The sequence below is a fragment of the Semicossyphus pulcher genome, unplaced genomic scaffold (genome assembly GCF_022749685.1).
Source record: "Semicossyphus pulcher isolate SPU_LCO1_2020_fin unplaced genomic scaffold, fSemPul1.0.p SCAF_28, whole genome shotgun sequence".
Lineage (NCBI taxonomy): Eukaryota > Metazoa > Chordata > Actinopteri > Labriformes > Labridae > Semicossyphus > Semicossyphus pulcher.
The window spans coordinates 2,466,277-2,485,653 of NW_027211702.1; the positions used below are offsets into that span (position 1 = coordinate 2,466,277).

The following is a 19,377-nucleotide window of genomic DNA, read 5'->3' on the forward strand; positions in this document are numbered from 1 at the left end:
ATACCTATCTTTTGTCCCTAAGCAGGCTACCCTTTCCAGTAGCAAGCTTTGGATTAAAATGACAACCTAGTCATAAATCGATAGGGGAGCTGACATTTTATCAAGAGTAAAATACAATGCTGTAAAAGTAATACAGTCTGATAAATAATCTCTACAATAAAAACATGTAATTTAAATGGAAACTATTTTTGGTTGAAACTGTCATAGATGTGTGGATTCGATTTTATGCTCATTAAGTTGTAAGTTAAATGTATTTTTTTCATCACAACGCACAATGCACTATTTATCCCTGCGGAGGAAGTCCCTCCTTCCTTTCGTCCCGCGCTGCGCGCTCGCCTACGTCACTTCCAACACACTGAAAACATGGCGGCTGCCAGCCCGTCAGATTCGACGAATTCACTACCTAGAAATGTTGTTATTAAGACGGAGCCAGAAGCCGATGATGATCTACTTATCAGCCCAGAGGATGTACCGCTTAAGCGGGACCCCGTCGTCCCGCTCTTGTCCACGGTCAGCGGGCTGCAGCCTCTCTCGTGGTCACAGGACCACCGCCTGGCCGTGTGTACCACCAGCTCCCTGTCGGTGATGGAGCTGGTGTGCGATGTCCACAGCAACAAGCAGGACCTCATGCTGCACCGGACCTCAATCCCTGTCCCGACGGATGTTTACAAACTGCGGGTAATCCTCTAATGTTCACGAAATTAGCAGGGGGTGGCACTTCTTAAAGTAAATCATATTGATCCAGGTAGCGCTTGAACGTTAGCTTAACACCAGAACTTAAACTAGTAAACAATGATACTAAAGGCTCAAGCTGCTATTTGTGTTCTCAAACACATGATAAAACATATGTACATGCTCTCCTAGGTTGTATTAAGAAATCCAAACCACTGCAGCCCACTGCTGAGTTAGTTAGCTCCCCCTCCCTCTCCAGCTTGCAGAGGTGAGCAGTTAAAGGAAAGTGTTTCTTATTTCCATACTCCTGTTCATGAACTAGACTCAGCCTCACCCCCCCAAAATAACTGGGATAATTCAATTTATAATTGCACAGTTATTCTGAATTCTGAGTCTATCAGATGAGTTTCATCAACTTTTAACTCTACCTGGGATCTTAAAAGATGATGTAACTGTGATGCAATATCAATGATTGCTGTGAGGGGTATTGGTTTTGTAGAAATGTAAACTCTGAGTTGACACCAAATCAAGCACTACAATTTAATTACTGTAGCATATTAAACAGGTATGAGACAGAATCTATTAGTGCATCAGTGAGATAAGTCTGGTGTTGTCTGCAGATGAAAGAAAACCTTTAAGATCCCCTCCAGACATGATTTAAGACTTCCTGATCCTCTGCTTTGAATAGTAATTAGTGTCTGTCAGGAGGTCTCCATTTTAAAATCATTAAATTACATCTATTCTGTCTTCCTCATTGAAAATGCAGCATCTATGAATATGCTTCTATTTTTCATATGAAAGATACATTTTTATAACATGTCTTGCACAGATTTTCACCTAAATGCCATTATGTGGCCCAACAATGATTAATAGTAGTAGAGGCCGTCACTGTATTTGCCTATGAATACTATGAGTTCTAAAGCCTGTTGTAAATGCCAAACAATGTCCAAGTCCCTACCTAGCTTTTTCTATTAAAAGGAAACGTTTAAACATACAGAATTCAATAGCACCATGCTAGCCTTTAATGGATACTTGCTATGCTAAAGTGCCACCTAATTCACTTAAATTTACCCCTGATCGGCTCAAATCATACTTGTGTTAAAATCAGAAACCTTGTCCCTTAAAGGCAAACATCTGAGTGAAATAACAATCAGTCAAGCATTTAGTGCAGGGAGATTTACTCATTTTAAACAGGAAAACAATTTTAGGTTGAGTTTTGATGTCAAGGTGCCATTACATATGAATGTAACCACTACTGATAAGTGACACAAGTGCATCTAAAGAATATGTAGGTGATTACAGCTGAGATTTGTGAGTCACTATTATTTATCGACTTGTTAAGCAACCTGTGCAAACATGGCTCTGAAACACAGCTAAGCTCCTACTCACTTGTGTGCTATTAGTTTGGCACCAGTGGATGTTATAGAGAACAAATGTTGATAAAAAAGGAAACTGAAAAACAATTTGGCTGTAGTGAATCTTTCTCTGAACAGCTGCTCTAATGTGTTAACATGATTGTTTAAAGGTTCGTCTCTACTCCAAAAATCCACTTGGCAGATACAATACTGGATGGAGCTGAATTTTATAATCCACTAAGCACAGTGGCAGACAGGCAAAGTCGGTTTCCTGCTGTCATTTATAGAAATGATTAACTGCTTCACAAGCAGTTAATCATTTAAGGGAGTCTACCGAGCAGGGAGCAAATGACAAGGGCACTCAAGACGCCTCACTCAGTCTGTCTGATGGTACTGCTGCATCACCCATCCTCTGTCATTATCATCACTTTACCTGTACATGATTTATCATAACAGGTGTTGATTTAATAGAGCCGTATCCAACACAGAATTCTGTCAGAATTGGCTTTTAGATTTGCACAATTGTTGCTCAGTATACACAGAAAAGGTCCATATCCATTCCAACCTAAATATTTACTGTATCGACCATCATATAGGAAATCTGTGAAGTTTTCCCCTCTAAAATCACTCTCAAGCAGCTTTCCCACTGGTCAAAAAATCCGCCAATCCGCCGGGTCGACACGCTAATCTCTATAATAATAATAATAATAATAAATTGTATTTGAAGGCGCCTTTCTCGGCACTCAAGGACACCGTACATAGATGTGTATATATATATATATATATATATATATATATACACAAAATACACATTAAAAGAGAGAGAAAAAACAAAACAAGAAAAATTCTCTGTCCCCTTTCCCGCACGATGCTATGCTCCGTCTGTAACTTCTGCAACTCCTTGTCATCTCAACTACAAATTCTGTCCGTCTCCGTCCAAGCAGTGCTCGAACATCATTCCAAATTTGTTGGTGCCAAGCCAAGCCAAGTAATAGATACAATAAAGACCTAACCACCATAACATCTTCACTGTTTACTAACCCTGTTTCCGACGCGTTTGTAATGTCAGGCGGTGACGCAGCAGAAAAGAAGCGTACTCCACTGGCAATGGGAACAGAGACAATCGGTTTTTATTAGAGGGTCTTCCCGGGTCTGAAAAACCTGCGTCAACGTGCTAATTTTGGTGGGAAAGGGGTATGTTAATCCAGATGCATATATTGTTTCACATGTTGTTTGGATGCTTGCTGAAATTCCTTAAACCTGACCTTTAACCTTAAATATTGCTGTTTTAAATTTAAGGTGGGACCTGCAGCAGAGCTAGTTCAAGCGACAGAGAAGTTCTCCACACATCCAGACCCCACAGTAAGGCAAGACTTTCTGGCGGACAGAGTGATCAACCCATCGGTAGGAGTGCACAAAGGAATAAAATACGCTAGTTGGTCTCCATTAGGATGTGACTATAGTGGGCGCTGTCTGCTCGCTTGCCTAACACTTGAACAAAGACTCACCATTCATAACAGCCATAAGCGTCTGGAGTGGAACATGCTGGTAGATCTCTCTAAAAAGTACAGTGAAAGGCTAAAGGAGCGAGGCTACGCCAAAAAAGACAACAAGCCTCCGGAGGCAAACCTGCTGGACTTTGAAGAGCTGCGTCGACGTTTCCGTATGCAGACTCCTCTGAGAATGGAGTGGTCGAGTGTTTACACGATGAAACAGGTTCAACCAGACAACACGTGCTTAGACATAGAGATGGTTCTCCTCGCCGTCTTAATGGAAAACGGTGACCTTGTCTTATGGAAGTTTGTGTTGCCCTTTTTAAACGGGGCAGATGTCATGTTTTATGACGTCATCGAATCAGGAGTGACGAGACCCAGTGATTTGGCGTGGTGGGAGTATGAGAACGCAGATCGTCGCATGAGCGGGCTGATCATCGGCAGCGAGGTGGGACCCGTCAAGATCATGCCGGTCAGCCTGTCGGGAGTGAAGGGCTACTTCACCCTCCGTCACCCCGTCATCCTGTGGAAGGAGTGCGACGAGATCGCTGTTGAAAACATCAAATGTGTCCCGATGATCCACCCCATCCAGAAATCCAGCTGCAGCCTCATCGTGGCCTCTCGCGGCTGCTACGTCTTCTGGTGTTTGCTCATGATTTCACCGGCCGGACTAAATGTTCACAACTCTCATGTAGCAGGGCTGCACTCGCTCCCTGTGGTCTCGTTAGCAGTGAGTCAACAAGGCGTTGCAGTGTACACATGTTCCATGGACGGCTTGATAAAAAAGCTGACACCTACATTTACAGAGAACACTTTGATTTTCAAACAAGAGGACATGTTGCAACCCGAGAACCTAACGGGGAGGAGGATACACGGGATAGCAGTGAGCCGTAATGGAGCGTATATTGCGCTTGTCAGTGCACAAGGTATGGTTGGTGGCTTTCATCCAATAAACAGAACTTACCAGGTTCACTTTGTGACCCTGAAAACACCAGAAAAGGCAGCAGCACTTCTACTCAAGTCGCCCACACAGAGCTTGTACAAAATGGCTGATTTGCTTGATCTTGTCAGATGGCAAATTTTGAAAAACAAGTGCATCCCTGCGTCACTGCAGGAGGAAATTGATCAGAAGATCCAGGAAGTAGACTCACTATACTTTTGGCGATTTAAGCTCTTTTTGGTGCGAATACTTTACCAGTCACTGCAGAAGCCTCATACGGATCACCGCTGGAAACCTTCACTTGACGAGAGCAAGGTGTTTGTAAGAGAAGAGGAGGACGGGGAGGGGGAGGAGGTGGAGGACAGAAAGGATGCGGACGAGACTGCACAAGAGGAAGTCGAGTCTGCTGACGTGAAACAGGAGAAGGAGGTCAATCGGGAGGAGCAGATGGAGGAGGTGCAGGCTTGGATCAATGCTGTGGAGACGCACCTGATGAGAGAAAACATAAAGAAGGTGCTGGGGGTGGTGTACCTTAACACCTGGATCACTCAGAACACCAGCATCCCCACCTGTGGCCTGATGGAGTACCTCTCCAGAGACTCTAATGACAGGGCTTCAGAGGTAAAACTCAGTGACTCTCACTTTTCTGTGATCTTTTAATATGACTTGATATCAGATATATGCTCATGATCTGAAAGTGCTAATAATTATACAATCCAACATATTGCAGCTGTACTTATACACTAAGAGCACATGGAAGGGAGTGAATTCGAACCAGTTAAGAAAGTGCCACTAGCTTATTTGAGGGTTTGGGGGTCCTCCCTTAGAAATGTTACATTTTTCAATAACAAAATATCAAGTATCATTATTATGGACCATTATTACTACCATATCTGTTTAAAAAAGCTAGAGAAAAAACAACACTAAAAAGCTTAAGGACAAATCTTGTTAAGGAATTCCACTGGGAACAAACTACAACCCTTGCGTTACCCTCTCGACTGCAACTGATGCTAGCGCTGTTATCACTAGAAGAGTCTCGTTGTAGCTCCTGCTTCAAAAGAGAAGAAGCTGTGGTGATAGTTTAGTTTGTTGCTGTTCCTCTGCATAAGTGATCTAATGAATGAAACATGGTGAGTATCCAGATCCTGCCATAACTTGTATAGCACTTTTCTAGTCTTCCGTCACATTCACACTTTCACACACGTTCATACGCTGATGGCAAAGTGCCAAGCTTACCATCAAAGCCGACCGTATAGTATCATTCACATACATTCACACACTGACGGCTTAGCCTCCTGGAGCAATTTGGGGTTAACTGTATTGCCCAAGGACACTTTGGCTACGTTCAGACTGCCGGCAAATGTGGCCCAAATCCACAATTTTTTTTTTTGCTCATATGTGACTCAGGTCTGTTTTTTTTCATCACAGTGAGAACAGTACAAATCACATAGTCTGAAGGTTTCAAATCTGATCTGGGCCACTTTCATATGTGCTCCTAAATCAGATACAGGTATGATTTTTTGCAATGTGACCTCAGTCTGAACTGACAAATCGGAATTCCGGCAACTTTTACGTCACTCTCGATCGACATTCGTAACAATTCTTCACTGGCGGGAGTCAAACTATAAATATAAACAAGGAAAGAATCTTCACACACCTCTGTACTGAAGAAGCAGCCATTGCTCCACAAAAAGCCATAATTAAAAATGTGGCTCTCTTTCTCCTCATCCTCGTTGTCATCTGCTCTTGAATTCGCTGGCTTCCATGTCACATCAATATATACATGAAACCGTAACGCTGACTTCCATGGCACCCATTTTTGTTTACGTACGACAGCGTGCTGCGCGTAGTCTTTGTTATTGTTCTTTTGTGCATGCGGGTCAGATCAGGACCGTGACCAGTTCACATTTCAATCTGATATTGGCCACATTCAATCAATCAATCAAATTTTATTTGTATAGAACTTTTTGTTCACATGAGCGCAATTTTAGGTGCTATACAGATGACTGACGAGCTGATAATTAATCAAATCAATAACATTTTATTTGTATAGCACCAAATCATAACCAAGTTATCTCAAGACTCTTTACAAGAATAGCAAGTATAGACTGTACTCTTTGTTATGTTATTTAAAGAGAGACCCAACATGAATCCACCATGAGGAGCACTTAGCAACATTCGGCACATTGGCAAGGAAAAACTTCCTTTTAACAGGCAGAAACCTCGAGCAGAAGCAGACTCATGTTGAACAGCCGTCTGCCTCGACTGGATGGGCCGAAAATAGGATAGAAGGAGATGCAGGATAGAGACAGGCAAAGAGAGCAACAACAACATATGTTCTTGTTACGACAACAACATATGTCCTTGCTACATTAACAACAGACACATACTTATGGTCAATGGCAATAATAATGGAACAAATGTGAAATATGAGCAAGAACTGCATAATAATGATAAAGCGCTTATAATAATGAAATAGCAAGAACAGCATAGTAATGATGTAAGGCTCATAATAATTTTAACAGTTGAAGTCAACAGGTCTACTCTCAGCATTAGCAACTATAAAAATAATAATAATGATATGGGGATGACTGAAATCACTAGTTGTAGCAGTCTGAGTGGAGCAGGTCCACAGCAGCAGGTGGTCTGCAGCAACGATCCCCAGGAACCTACGAGACAAGGGAGCTCAAAAATTCCTGGGAAGATAAATGATTAGTAACGTTAATGGGACATTTTAAAGATAATGTGAACAGCCTAAGAAAAAAAATTTGATCTGACCAATAAATGGGACTTGAGCACTAAGGCTTGGAGTGTGAATGTATCAAACTGCCAATCTACCAATTAGTAGACGAGTTCCACAGCCGATGCTGCTAAGCAAAAGTTACAAGTTAAAAGTTTTTCTTTTTAAAGAAATAATTCTAACAAAAAATATAAATAATTAAAATTGTACTTTTCATTGACTCATATTACAGCCATTTAAGTCTTTCATTAATGACTGTTTATTATTTATGTCTCTCTGCTACCATCAGTCCTACACCTCCGGAGAAAATGAAGTAAACATTGTGTCTCCCTCTACTTACAACCTCTGCTGTGTGCGTGTGTGCGTGTGTGCGTGTGTGCGCGTGTGCGCGTGTGTCCTCCCTCTCAGGTCCTGATTGGCCACATCAAGAAGAAGATGAACAAGCAGTCGTTCGCTGAGCGCTGCAGCCTGTGTCAGGAGGTGCTACCTTTCTCGGACCACAAACAAGCCGTCTGTCAAAACGGTCACATGTGGCTCAGGTACAGAGATCCTCCTCTTCCACAAGTTCAAATCTGATCCACTAAAGATTGTTTTTATTAGCTTTAGCCTAAGCATACTCTGCAGGTTCAGAAGCCATAGTTGAGCCTGACGGGACATGAATGGAATCTTAATGCCAAATGCCTTCTTTGACGGTTTATTTATCTTCACAGAGCTGTAATCAAGCCTCCCACCTTTTGATATTTACCCACGCACCAGTCTCATCGTCTCATAAATATCTGCAGTCAAATATTTCTCCCGTTTCTCGCTAGCTGGAGCGTAGTGACTCTGGTGGGCACCAAGAGGGAAATCTGTGCCCGTCAGTCGTACCTCAGCGCCGTTTCTGCTCTACTTTTCTGTCTGTCTGTCTGTGTGTGGGTATATATGTGTGGATGTGCATATCTCTGTCCCTGCCAGCCACCTCTCTAATGCCTTCCCCTCGGTCTCCTCCAGGTGTGTGTTGTCATACCGAGCCTGCCAGACGCTGACGTTCAGACGTTGCCTCCTGCTGGATACCATCGCCAGACTGCCAGAGCCTGAGGGTAAGCGCCACTTTCCATCTCTCTCCACCTCCATCTCACAGCCTCACTCTCCATCAGCCATCCCCTCCTGTCACCTTCAACGTCGGCCTTCATCCCGCTGTGCCGCTCAGATCAGCGCTCGGCATTTTGGGTCACGATGTGTCGAAAAAATCCTACTTAAAAACGTTAATGATTGTAGAAATTAGCAGTTTTATACTGCATATCGTCAATGGTCAGAAAGCTGGCAGGTTTTACGTTTTCACTATAGCATTGGAATAATGAGTACTTGTATGTACTTGTATTACTCACTTTGGTTCATCCCAGCTCAGTGTGCACTTTGCATGCATTTAGGTAATCCTGTTGGAGTTGACTTTCTGCAGTTACCTAATTTCTTGACCATGATGTAAACAAGATATCAAGTCTCTTTTATTGTAAAAGGCGGTTAGAGAAACGCAATTATGAGCTAAATTCTCTTGAAGAAAGGCCATGGATCTTCAGTATCACGTATGGCTGGTATCTCATCCACCTTATAACTTAGACTCAGACCAGGGAAGGTATCTGGTTAAAAACGGATCAATACACTACACATAAGAATAACTTATTCTAAATCTATTCATCCAAAATCTGCACAACAGAAACTAGGTTACTAGTAAACTGGCTTCCTGCCTGCAAATATAAGCTCTGAGTGACGTTTATAATCACCCTCTTAAGTCTGGAATCCATCATATTAATTTGACCTGTCAGACATTTCTGGCTGATTTTGGCCAATTCTCAGATGTATAATGGAATCTGAAAAAAGACAGAAAGCATAAAATTGATTTTGTCAGATACATTTAAGGGCTAGCACAGAGAGTGATGTCTAGAATTGAAATGCTGTTTTTTTCCATTGTTATCATGAAGTGAATTTGTGGATCAGGAATGGGTACAAGTACCATTTCATTGAGAATTGGGCGTAGAGGACAGCTGTCCTAAAGATCTGCTGTTCTGCTCTGACACACCTGAAAACGCGTTGTGGCCCACTTAGAGCAGCTGCTGAAGAGTGGGCCGTCTGTGCCAAAGTTGATGTTTCCGTCTAATTAATAAAAATGCAATCTGGTTACTTAAAGGTGCATTTTGTAACTTTCAAAAATCTGCGTTGTTAGTGACATCATTGGCCGTTGAGTGAACTGCAGTCATCCACTCTACGGTATTTTGCTACGTTGGCTAACTGGCAAATCGTCTGCGATAGCAAACAAGCTAACATTTGCTTGTTTGCTAACGGTAGCTTGTTGCCAGCTTACAGCTAGCTGGCTAACCATAGCCTAGGCAGATAATGCAGCGATATTGTCTAATAGACCATTTCTCATGTAAGCTGGGGAAGTTATTGTCAAGCTAGATAACTGACATACACAAAGATAGTATTTTGGTCATAATTTTAGCAAGCATGCTAAGGTTCGCCATCTAGCTCTAACGTAAATACAATACATGAATCTGGCATTGTGCTTTGTAACCAAACGGCAAATTAAGCCGGCGAACCAGCAAATCATCACAAGCATTAGCGAACATCAGCCAGCTAAAACCACAATATTACAATGATGTTTATTTCACATGCCAGTTCTGGGTCTGTTTTGATCCCCAAAAGCAATTGAAGGTCTCTGGCAAAAATTAACAACAATCAGAAAAGGAAAGTTAACTATCTACACTCTGCAGTTGGCTATGTGAGATAAAGTTAGTAAGCAAACGTCAGCAGGTATGCCCACACACAATGAATCCATCTTGGTATTAATGATGCCAACAGCATAAAGTTTTTTAAAGAAATTATTGAGTAGCGTTGTGATTTACAATGAGCCTTCCCGTGGTTTTGTTTGGCTGTTTAAAATGCCAAGCAAGCACACAAACAAACAAAGGTAAAGTGCAGGCAGTGTGGTTCCTGCAGTGGTTAAGGTTAGGAGGAAAACACAGCACTCTTCCTAGTGTTTGACGATCGGCTTCATCTGGCTGCTACAAGCATCCCAGGTCTTTATCTGTCTGCCTGAGCGCCTGAGGCACGGCTCTCCTCGTCATTCCAGCCTATCTGAGCTAAAGACTGACAGCTCTGTGCACCTTTGACATCTGTCAAAATCAACATCATCCCGGCACCTGTCTCACAACATCTTACAGATCTCTACCTTCTTCTATATTTGGTTTTTAAAGCACTTGTTCTCCAATAATGGTTTGCTTTTACTGTAAAGCTCCCTTTTCGGACAGAATATGTAACACAGTGGCTTTATCTATTTTATCTATCGATCCACAATAGCATTTTAAGCATATTAAGTAAAATAAATTAGTTTCAATTCAGATCCTAGGTATTGTCTGGTAAATTTCCTGATCTTGAATCAGGTGTTGTTAAGCTCGGAAACGTATCATGTAACACAAAGAATTACACAAACTATCATAATAATAGTAACATGTAGCTGCTTTTAACACCCAGTATGAATGTCGACCACTGCTGTCAATTTTTAGCTGTGGGTGCTAAGTACGGGCTGTTGGTGATCTATTTTCATTGGCGGGTGTTGAGTCACAAATAGGAGCATCTCAGCTAATGCTGCATGTGTATGCTAACTGCTAACTATGATATGGATACCAAACACAACTCACCAGTCATTTACCAACTATTGACCATTTTTCAGTCAGTGCTTCTGCTTCCTCCTCAGATTATCACTGATTTTCACATGGATCATTGTTGTGTGTGGAAGCAGGCAGCGGCCAATCAAAACGGGAGCTGCCTACAAAGCCCTTTTAAAATGTTCTAAACAGCAAAATGAGCTGTTGATTTTCTCTCGGTTTATAGTGAATGGTTAATAAGATACAACTTTATATCATATTTGCATTTTTACAATTTCAAGTCAATTCATTTATCACCAAAGTCTTATTAAGGCGTTACAAGACGAGTGTTTAATCTCTGTTTGTATTAAACCTTGTGTCGCTGTAGTAGGAAATGCTTTGTGAAACTCTGCTGTCTCGACTTTTATAAGAACTGGACTCCCATCATATTCACACACAGTAGTGTGAAGCCTGCATTGTTTTCTCTCCCCACAGATCCAGATTGGATAAAGAAGATCCTGGCGGCGCCCTGCACGCTCTGCGACTCGCCGATGATCTAGAGCTGAATGACTGGAGGAACCTCAGGGCCTCCCTGCGACCACCAGAGCTTCCCGCTCTGACGCAGGGTCCAATTTTGTCAGAAATCACTGCAACCATTTTTTTATTTCATGTATTTTGTTAATGTTTGTATTACTTTTTATTGTTATCTTAAAAGTGCAAATAAAATGCTTTGATTATCTCTTCTAACTCTCATTTCCTCACAAGTGTAGCCTACAAAGTGTGCACAGAGACCGTTTCCCCCTGCCTCAGTTTTAAATTAATATTTCACTGAGGTAAAACATTTTGGACTCAAACTTTACAGATTTCTTTATTTTCTCGAGTCTAAAATTAATTCCCAGTCAGGCGCAGTGTTTGCAGAAGAGTGCACAGAAACAAAGTTTCAAATGTGGAGGTTTCTATTATTCAGTAGGACTTCAGGACACCATAAATAAGCTCCCTCATTTTCCTTATGTTGACTTTATTTCCGAACCTTTGGTGTAGTTTTTATTGCAAGTAAGTGGAACTTACTCGGCTAGTCCTATTTTAGTGAGGCTTTTTCTCTTTCTTCCCTTTTGAGCGCAACAAATAATACACTCTGAATAATACATTCTTTGGAAAAAACTCAACATACCTACTTTAATTGGCACTGTAAAACAATTTCCAAGCTCTGGGAGGAGGAGGAGGAGGAGGAGGGTGGTGGTGCTCAGTCATTCTCTCAGATGAGGACTTCCGCTAATGTAAACGCAGAAGAGAAGGAGCGGCGAGGCAGATGAGATGAGGAAGAGGCAGGAATAAAAAGAAAAGTGTGCTTAAAAACCCGGCGCGCTCCCTCCCACGGGAGCGGCTTGTAATGAGATTCAGCAGTAATGAGGGACAGAACATGGCGCCAGATGTGATTCTAATTCTAATCAAGGAGGGGAGGGTGGCGGTGATGGGGGGGGTTAGAAAGCATATTGTTAAATACAATTAACCCTTTTTTCCTATTTGGAGGGAACAAGGGCTGATGGGAGGGGATACAGGCTCAGCAGCATGTTCTCAGTCGTGGCTCCTTGTTCTGGAGACATGGAGGTCGGCGGCCGATGATCAAAGATGGGATATGGACCTGAGAGACCGGGCCGGCAGCAGAGCCTCCTATTCAAACCGATGCTGCCTCTCTCATCCCTCACATCCCCCGGCCTGGCAGAGGTGGGGTGGGGTCTGCCCTCCTTCTGGTGTCACAGGAGATGATAGCCAGCCCCGGGGCGAGGAGAGAGGAGGCAGCTCTGCTCCAAACACTCGGGACGGCATGAAAAGGAACTTTTTATTTAATTTTTTTATGTCCCACATTTTTTCACGCAGTGGTGGCATTTATTTAGTGGCCATAGACTCTGTGAAAATTCAGTCCATTTTGGGAAGAAGGGGTTGTCTCACATTTTACTAGAAAGTGAAACATTTATCACATTACCATGCAGGAGGGGATGGATCTGATTTTCAAAGTGAAGCTGCAAAAAGCATTCTTGTTTTGAATGAACAGGATAAATATTAATATCCGATTCAGAAAACTTTATGTGATTGAACATAAAGCAAACTTACTTTCTGTAGCCCTATTAAAGAGTACTTACAAACTAGTTTAGCCTAATCTCACTAGTAAAGTTCTACTTTTTTAAGACTGTTGACTTGAACGTGGCATTTTTCACAAGAATTTTCAACAAAAATGAAAAGAAAACATGAATTTTCACCTCGACCCTGGTTGTAGAAACGCTAGTCAAAAACAAATCTTAACTCATGGCCTACTTTTTTGCTTTTTCCGGAGCTTCCGAGCACATATCATGGAGTGATTCTGGTTATTTTGACATCAAATTATGAAAACATTGTTTTGCTTGCACTCCTCTTGCATTAGCCTTTGTGATTTCCTGGCTTTTTTAGTGCACCATGTTATTTTTGCCAAACAATCAGTGTATTTTTAAAATTGTACATACATTTCCCAAAGTAATCAAAGGTTATGATATCCTACCAAACCAAAGTATACTAAAACAGCAGTCTGTTTGTTATCAGGTGAAGAGAAATGTGCAATTTTGGTGCCAAAAAAAAAAACAATCTTTGTCTCTTTTTTCTGAATTTTTTTGGGGCCTTTTATATCCCCACTAAGTGAGACAGTGTCAGAAACAGGGGAAGACAGAGTGGGGATGACACACCACAAAGGGCCGAGGGCGGGAGTTGAACCCGGGACCGCTGCATCGAGGACTGTAGCCACACGGGACGTGCAACTCAACCACTGAGCAAAACTGGCACTCCCAATCTTTGTCTTTTTGTGGAGAAAGACACATTTTGGTTTTTTTTAAAGATGTTTGAAATAGAGTATACTGTATGACTAAAGTGTGGTCTTAGTGATTTAGTTCAAGGCCTCAGTAATTTTTCTCACTGATTCCCAAACAAAGCAGCAGAACTTCAAAGGAAAATGGGACTCCTCATGATCGAGCCAAAATCAGCAGGATTGTAAGATAACCTCCATTTATGTGAAAAACAGCTGACTTCAGCTCTTCACAGAAGCTGCTTCAGATGAGTCCATAGTTTCAGACTGTAAGTTAACTGAATGGTAACTAAAGGCTTCTCATCGGCCCTGCCTGTGGTAGGTTAGTAGCCCTTTGTGTTACAGTTTGTCAAGTGGAAGTGGCTCCTCGCGTTGTAATGTTCCTGTCACTGATAGGTGGAGACCAGCACTGTTACAGAGGTTAGCTGTGTTTGGTTGATCCTCCTCCCGCTTTAGTGTAATAATCCGTCAAAGAGCAGCTCCACTAGTAATTACCTGCTTCCCCTCCCTTTCTCTCCCTCTGTCTTTGCTCTCAAGACTTCAAACGGGGGATTTTTCTCTTTGCATACAATATTTATATCCTTTATGTCAGTGGCTGGATGGCATAAAACATTCATGGCACCTTTTCACACCTTAATTTCATGTGATATTCCTTTTGTTTTGTTTAGATTTTGAACAAGATACGTGCCACTGTGTTCTCTCAAGAGCATCTATTCATTTTGTAGCTTCAGAATATTCTAATTTACACAGAGAGACGTGCGACTGCATCACCTGGTGGGATCAGCACATTGTTTCTGTAGACCTGCTGCTTTTATGAGCCTCCTGTTGATCTTTTATTACACGTTTTGTCACATTTCAAAGTTCTGAAGTAGTTTAAGACGACACAAGCAATGAGATAATATAAATGTGTCAGTCGTCTAATATGCAATAGCTCCAGTTGTAATGAGCCATCATTATGCAGAAACACTTTGATTAGTAGTGAATATTTTTATGGTTTTGTGTCGGTGTGTTGATTTTGGAGGTATTTAATGTGCAGGATTAACCAAGAACAGAGCAAAAACAGACATTTGTGATATTGCTTTAGAAACCAACCCAAGAATAATGAGGATATTATGATATATGTTTTGAGCTGCACGGTGGTGCAGTGGTTAGTGCTGTCACAGCACAGCTAGCAGGTTCCTGGTTTAGACCCGGCTCAGACTTAAGAGGCCTTTCTGTGTAGAGTTTGCATGTTCTCCCCTTACATGTGTGGTGGTGTAGATGATGGATGGATATATGTTTTGTATCATTCATCATAACATATTTTGCTCTGCTTTTGAATCTCAAAAACTGATTTTAAATTACATTTACAGCTGGGATGACATCGCTTCACCTGTTTCTTAAAGCCAGTCAACTTTTAAAACCTTTTTTTTTATTAGTGTAATGTTGCCAGAAGTCAACAGTAAACTTTCAGGGCTGGGCTACATGACCTCAAACCTAAATCATGATCTATAATAGCAATTAGTTTGATAAATATATAAAGTAATGATAAGTATTATACATACTGTATGTATCAGGACATAAACTACAGTAAATCAGTGATCAAGAATACTTTATTTCTCTGGCTGGCCAGTTGAATATCAGTTTGGACGTCTTTGAGCATTTAAGCCTCTCAGTTTATTTTTTTAAATATTTTTTTTTGCCTTTTTGCCGTTATTTATAGAACAGTGGAAAGCATTAGAAAAAGGGGAAGTGAGAGTGGGGATGACATGCAGCAAAGGGCCGAGGGTCGGAGTTTAACCTGGGGCCACTGTACATAGGGCGTGTGTGAGCTACACCACTGAGCTAAATGTTATTAATGAAAATTGTGACATGAGTAAATTAGTTGGGTAAAAATCTGTAATATTTGTAATTTCATACATTTGCTTTCGTACCCCGTCCTTACTGAAAAAGCATAATGACTTCAGAAATAATACTTTTATTTTTAGTACTCGCGTCTGAAGCATCCAGACAGGAAGTAGCTCTAAAATAAACATGGCTGCCTTTAAAGTTAGGGCCTAGAAAATAAAACACAGTCAACTCTTTGGCTCAGCGACACCCTGTTGTTGCATCACGGCGTCTCTGCAGCTGCTGACTCCCTCCTCGCCCCCGTGAGGCGTCTCCGTGCTCTAAGTCTTCTAAACTGAACCTCATCCCCCCCGAACTTGTCAGTGCTAATGAAGTCAGTATGCAAGGTTGTCTTGTGCTCTCTCTGAACTGATGGGGTGAACATGGTTGTCTAACTGGTTGACTCCCCCGCTCTCCCCTCCCAGGGGAGCAGAAGGAGGGGGGGAGAGCGGTGACCCGCGACCAGTCGAGGGGTTGCGAGAGGCGGATGGAGGGGGGGAGGTAGTATGTCCATCATTAGAGTCACTATTTGTTCCTGGCTTTAGGAGCGCTGGAGTGGAACTAATACTGAACAGCAGAGTGGACATGGAGAGGGAGGGCCACTTTTTACTGCTACATTAATTAAGCTCATTCTCAACATGCTCCCTGTCTCCTCTGCTGCTGCTGCAATTAGGTGGAGGGGCCACATTGTGTGTACGCTTGGTGTAACCTTTTCTGACGTTTAGCACAACATCGCTCACTTCCAGAGGTGCAAAGTGACTCAGTGCATTTACTCGGGTGCTGTGTTTCAGCTCAGTTTTTAAGAACTTTCTCCTTTTACTCTCTGCATCACCACAGGAAACGTAACTGTTAAAGGGAGCTGGAACTGATGGCAATTTTCATGATCAAGTATTTATGCAAGTGATCAACTTTTTAGCCTAAAAATGTACAAAATAGAAACGTGAAACATGAACAGCAATCTAAAATCCAAAGATGTTCTATATTCAATGTTATAAAAGAGAAAAAACTGTAAATGCTCACATTGGAGAGGCTGCGGCTGGGGAATGTTTGGTTATTTTGCTTGTTAAATGCTTTAAATAAATAATGCATCATCCAAAATGTTTATGATTAATGATTCATTTGGTGTTGATCATCTTAACTTTTAATCATTTTCTTTACTTTTCACACCACCACAATATGTAGTTGTTAGTAGTTACTTTGCAGATTCAGCTCAGCTCATAAAATACTTATTGTGGTTTGGCGGTTAAATCGCTCGTCCCATATACAGAGGCTACAGGCTGCAGGCTGCAGCGTGTCTTTCGCACTGCCTCTTCACCTGTTTCCGACACTATCCACTGTCCTCTCTCTCTAAATAAAGGCACAAAAGGCCATAAATAAATAAAATAAAATACTGATTGTGAGGCAAAGATCTGCATCTCTGACATATGAATGCTCCAGAAACAAACAAAACATTAAACACAACATATGTTTAACCTCAGTGACATAGTGCATGTTAGGCATTATCTTAATAGTTCAGGAAATGATCCCAGCCCGCAGCGGAGCATGTAACTGATCTGACAGCAGCAGAGATCACATGGTGAAAAACCCTGCATTACTGTCTTGTTTGATTTTCACTGCAGCATGAAGACATCCCTGTATTTTACCCTGTGTAAAGTGATGCTCCGGGGTTGGCCTGGAAGCTCACCTGGTAGAGCGTGCACCAAATGCATTTCCTGTCTCTCTGAAGCTTTACCTACCAAAAACAACAGAAATGCAAGGCTGGATTAGAAACAAGGGCCTAAAAGTTCTCGTTACAGTGTGTTCATTTAGTCACATGTGAAAGTTAAAGGCACTGAAAACATATTTTCCCAACCTCAAGACCAGCACATATCTTGTTGACAGGCGTAGTAAAATGGTTAAGGCCTCTGTTATGAAAATAAAGTGTATTTTACAAATAAATCTAGGCTTAATATATTTCAACAACAAATTCTTAATTACTTACAATAACAATAAACAGTGATTGGGGGTCAGAAGGGGTCTCTAGTGGCTTAATCCAGTTGGCTACATTGCCAGTTTACTTAATAAATTGTCAATGACATGTGCATTATGTTTACAACTCCAACCTGAGTACCTCCACATAGGCCCACTCAAAGAACCCAATTTGAAGGCTCCTTCAGATGTGGCCGACAAATGTGTCCTCCTTCTCCCGGGCCACGAAGGATCCAATGTATCCCAAGATGCATTGCATGCCAATTCAAATGAGATGGTGGACTCTCATGCAGCCGAGGAATACACTCTAAATGTTAGTTTTAGTTAGTTAGTTTTTGGTTTCAACTCGGTTGAATAGCTAGTGTTACAGTTTAAAGCAAAACGAAAGGGCCTTTGAAATAAATTATCTTTAAAATTAATAGGTAATTTACGTGACGTTAGTTATGCTAGCTAGTAAGCCCGCTAGCTACCTGTTGCTAGGCAACGGGAGAAGCGTTTAGTAATGCAAGGGTAGACCAGACCGTCTCATTTCAGTTCGGCTGTAACGGTCTACGCAGGCTATGAATGGTGCAACCTCCGTAGACCGCCTCCTTCGAAGGCTGCAGCCCCTGGATTGAGACACAGCTTATGAGGTCAAGAGATGATGGAGGAGAGATAATACAAAAAACAAAACAGATTTCTGCTACAGCAAATATTGTAATTTATTCAGGCTTTCCTTTAAGTTTTGTATAATTTATTTATTGATAACCAAAAAGGAATATTCCTTGTGATCTGTATTGAAATTTGACAAAAGTAGAAATAGGAAAAAAGAAAAATACACACAACAAAATAAAAAGAAAATATTATGTTAAATTTGTGGTGCCTAGCAGGTGTATATTATGTTCTGTGTTAAGATTTTAAATTGGTATTAAAGTCTGTGCTTAGTCAAGCAATTTACATCCAGTTCCCTCTTGTGTTTAGTAAGAGAGGTTTCTCATATTCGGGACAGTTGTCGTTGAGGATATTGTAGATAGCTGCTGTTAGATCTCTGATTGACACTGAGTAGCTGATCCTCCAGGAGAGTCTCCTCTGGTACACCAGGAAATCTTTGTTAAGTTTGAGTTTGCTTTGACCCAGTGGTGTTTTTTTATCGTAAGTTTCTTTGTGGACAAAAAGGTTTGGAATAACTGGTCTGAAAGGTTCATTTTACTGACAGGATTTTCATTTTTAAAGCTTTAACATGATGATGTGAGGGGAATGACTATTCTTCATACACTAATGTGTTTTCAGCTAATACTTCAAATTATACTCAAATTCTTAACCAGGACTGATTACGGCTTTATCTTTAGTTAAGATTGAAGTCCTCATTTTCATAAGATCTGTGATGTAGCTTAGAGTTTGATTCATGGACAGTTTTTCCTTTATTGCTTGAGAACTATATTTTCTTTTCTGCTTGAAGATGACAGGTAAAAGTGAACAAAAAGCACCGGTGGCTGTGCCTGAGCGTTCTCAGCAGATCTTAAGTGAAACGTACTGTTCAGCAGGCCTGCAAGACATCACGTAGTGTGTTCGTAAATGCGGCGGATGATGGATGTCTGTCTCCATCAGCGCTGGCACCGTGAAGTGACAGCTCTCTGTAACGGTGACAAGTTATGTTCCAGCGGAGACAGATTGCCTTCAGGTGGCTCCATTTTCAAAATCGCACCAAGGATGTGGAACGCTTAACTTTCCTCTTGAAGGCTGAAGGGCTCTCTGCGCCCTTTTATATTCCACATTTCAGCAGGCAGAGAAAGCGGGGAGGGAGGGGGGGGAAATGGCTCATTTGAGAGTTTGCTTTAATATCTGTCTTTCAGAGATCAGAGGGTGTCATATTCTCACACCTCATCTTTCACAGCATCTATCACAGGCCATGTA

At 41.6% G+C, this 19,377-nt stretch overlaps 1 protein-coding gene across 1 annotated transcript; it reads left to right on the forward strand.

Annotated features, from left to right (window-relative positions):
- The first annotated feature begins 363 nt into the window (after positions 1–363).
- On the forward strand, positions 364–11,567 carry gtf3c4 (general transcription factor IIIC, polypeptide 4). The gene is made up of 5 exons (XM_069677299.1): positions 364–678; positions 3,327–5,081; positions 7,609–7,739; positions 8,191–8,279; positions 11,316–11,567. The coding sequence occupies exons 1-5, from the start codon at positions 364–366 to the stop codon at positions 11,378–11,380; spliced, it is 2,355 nt and encodes a 784-aa protein (XP_069533400.1). The 3' UTR covers positions 11,381–11,567.
- The last annotated feature ends 7,810 nt before the right edge of the window (positions 11,568–19,377 follow it).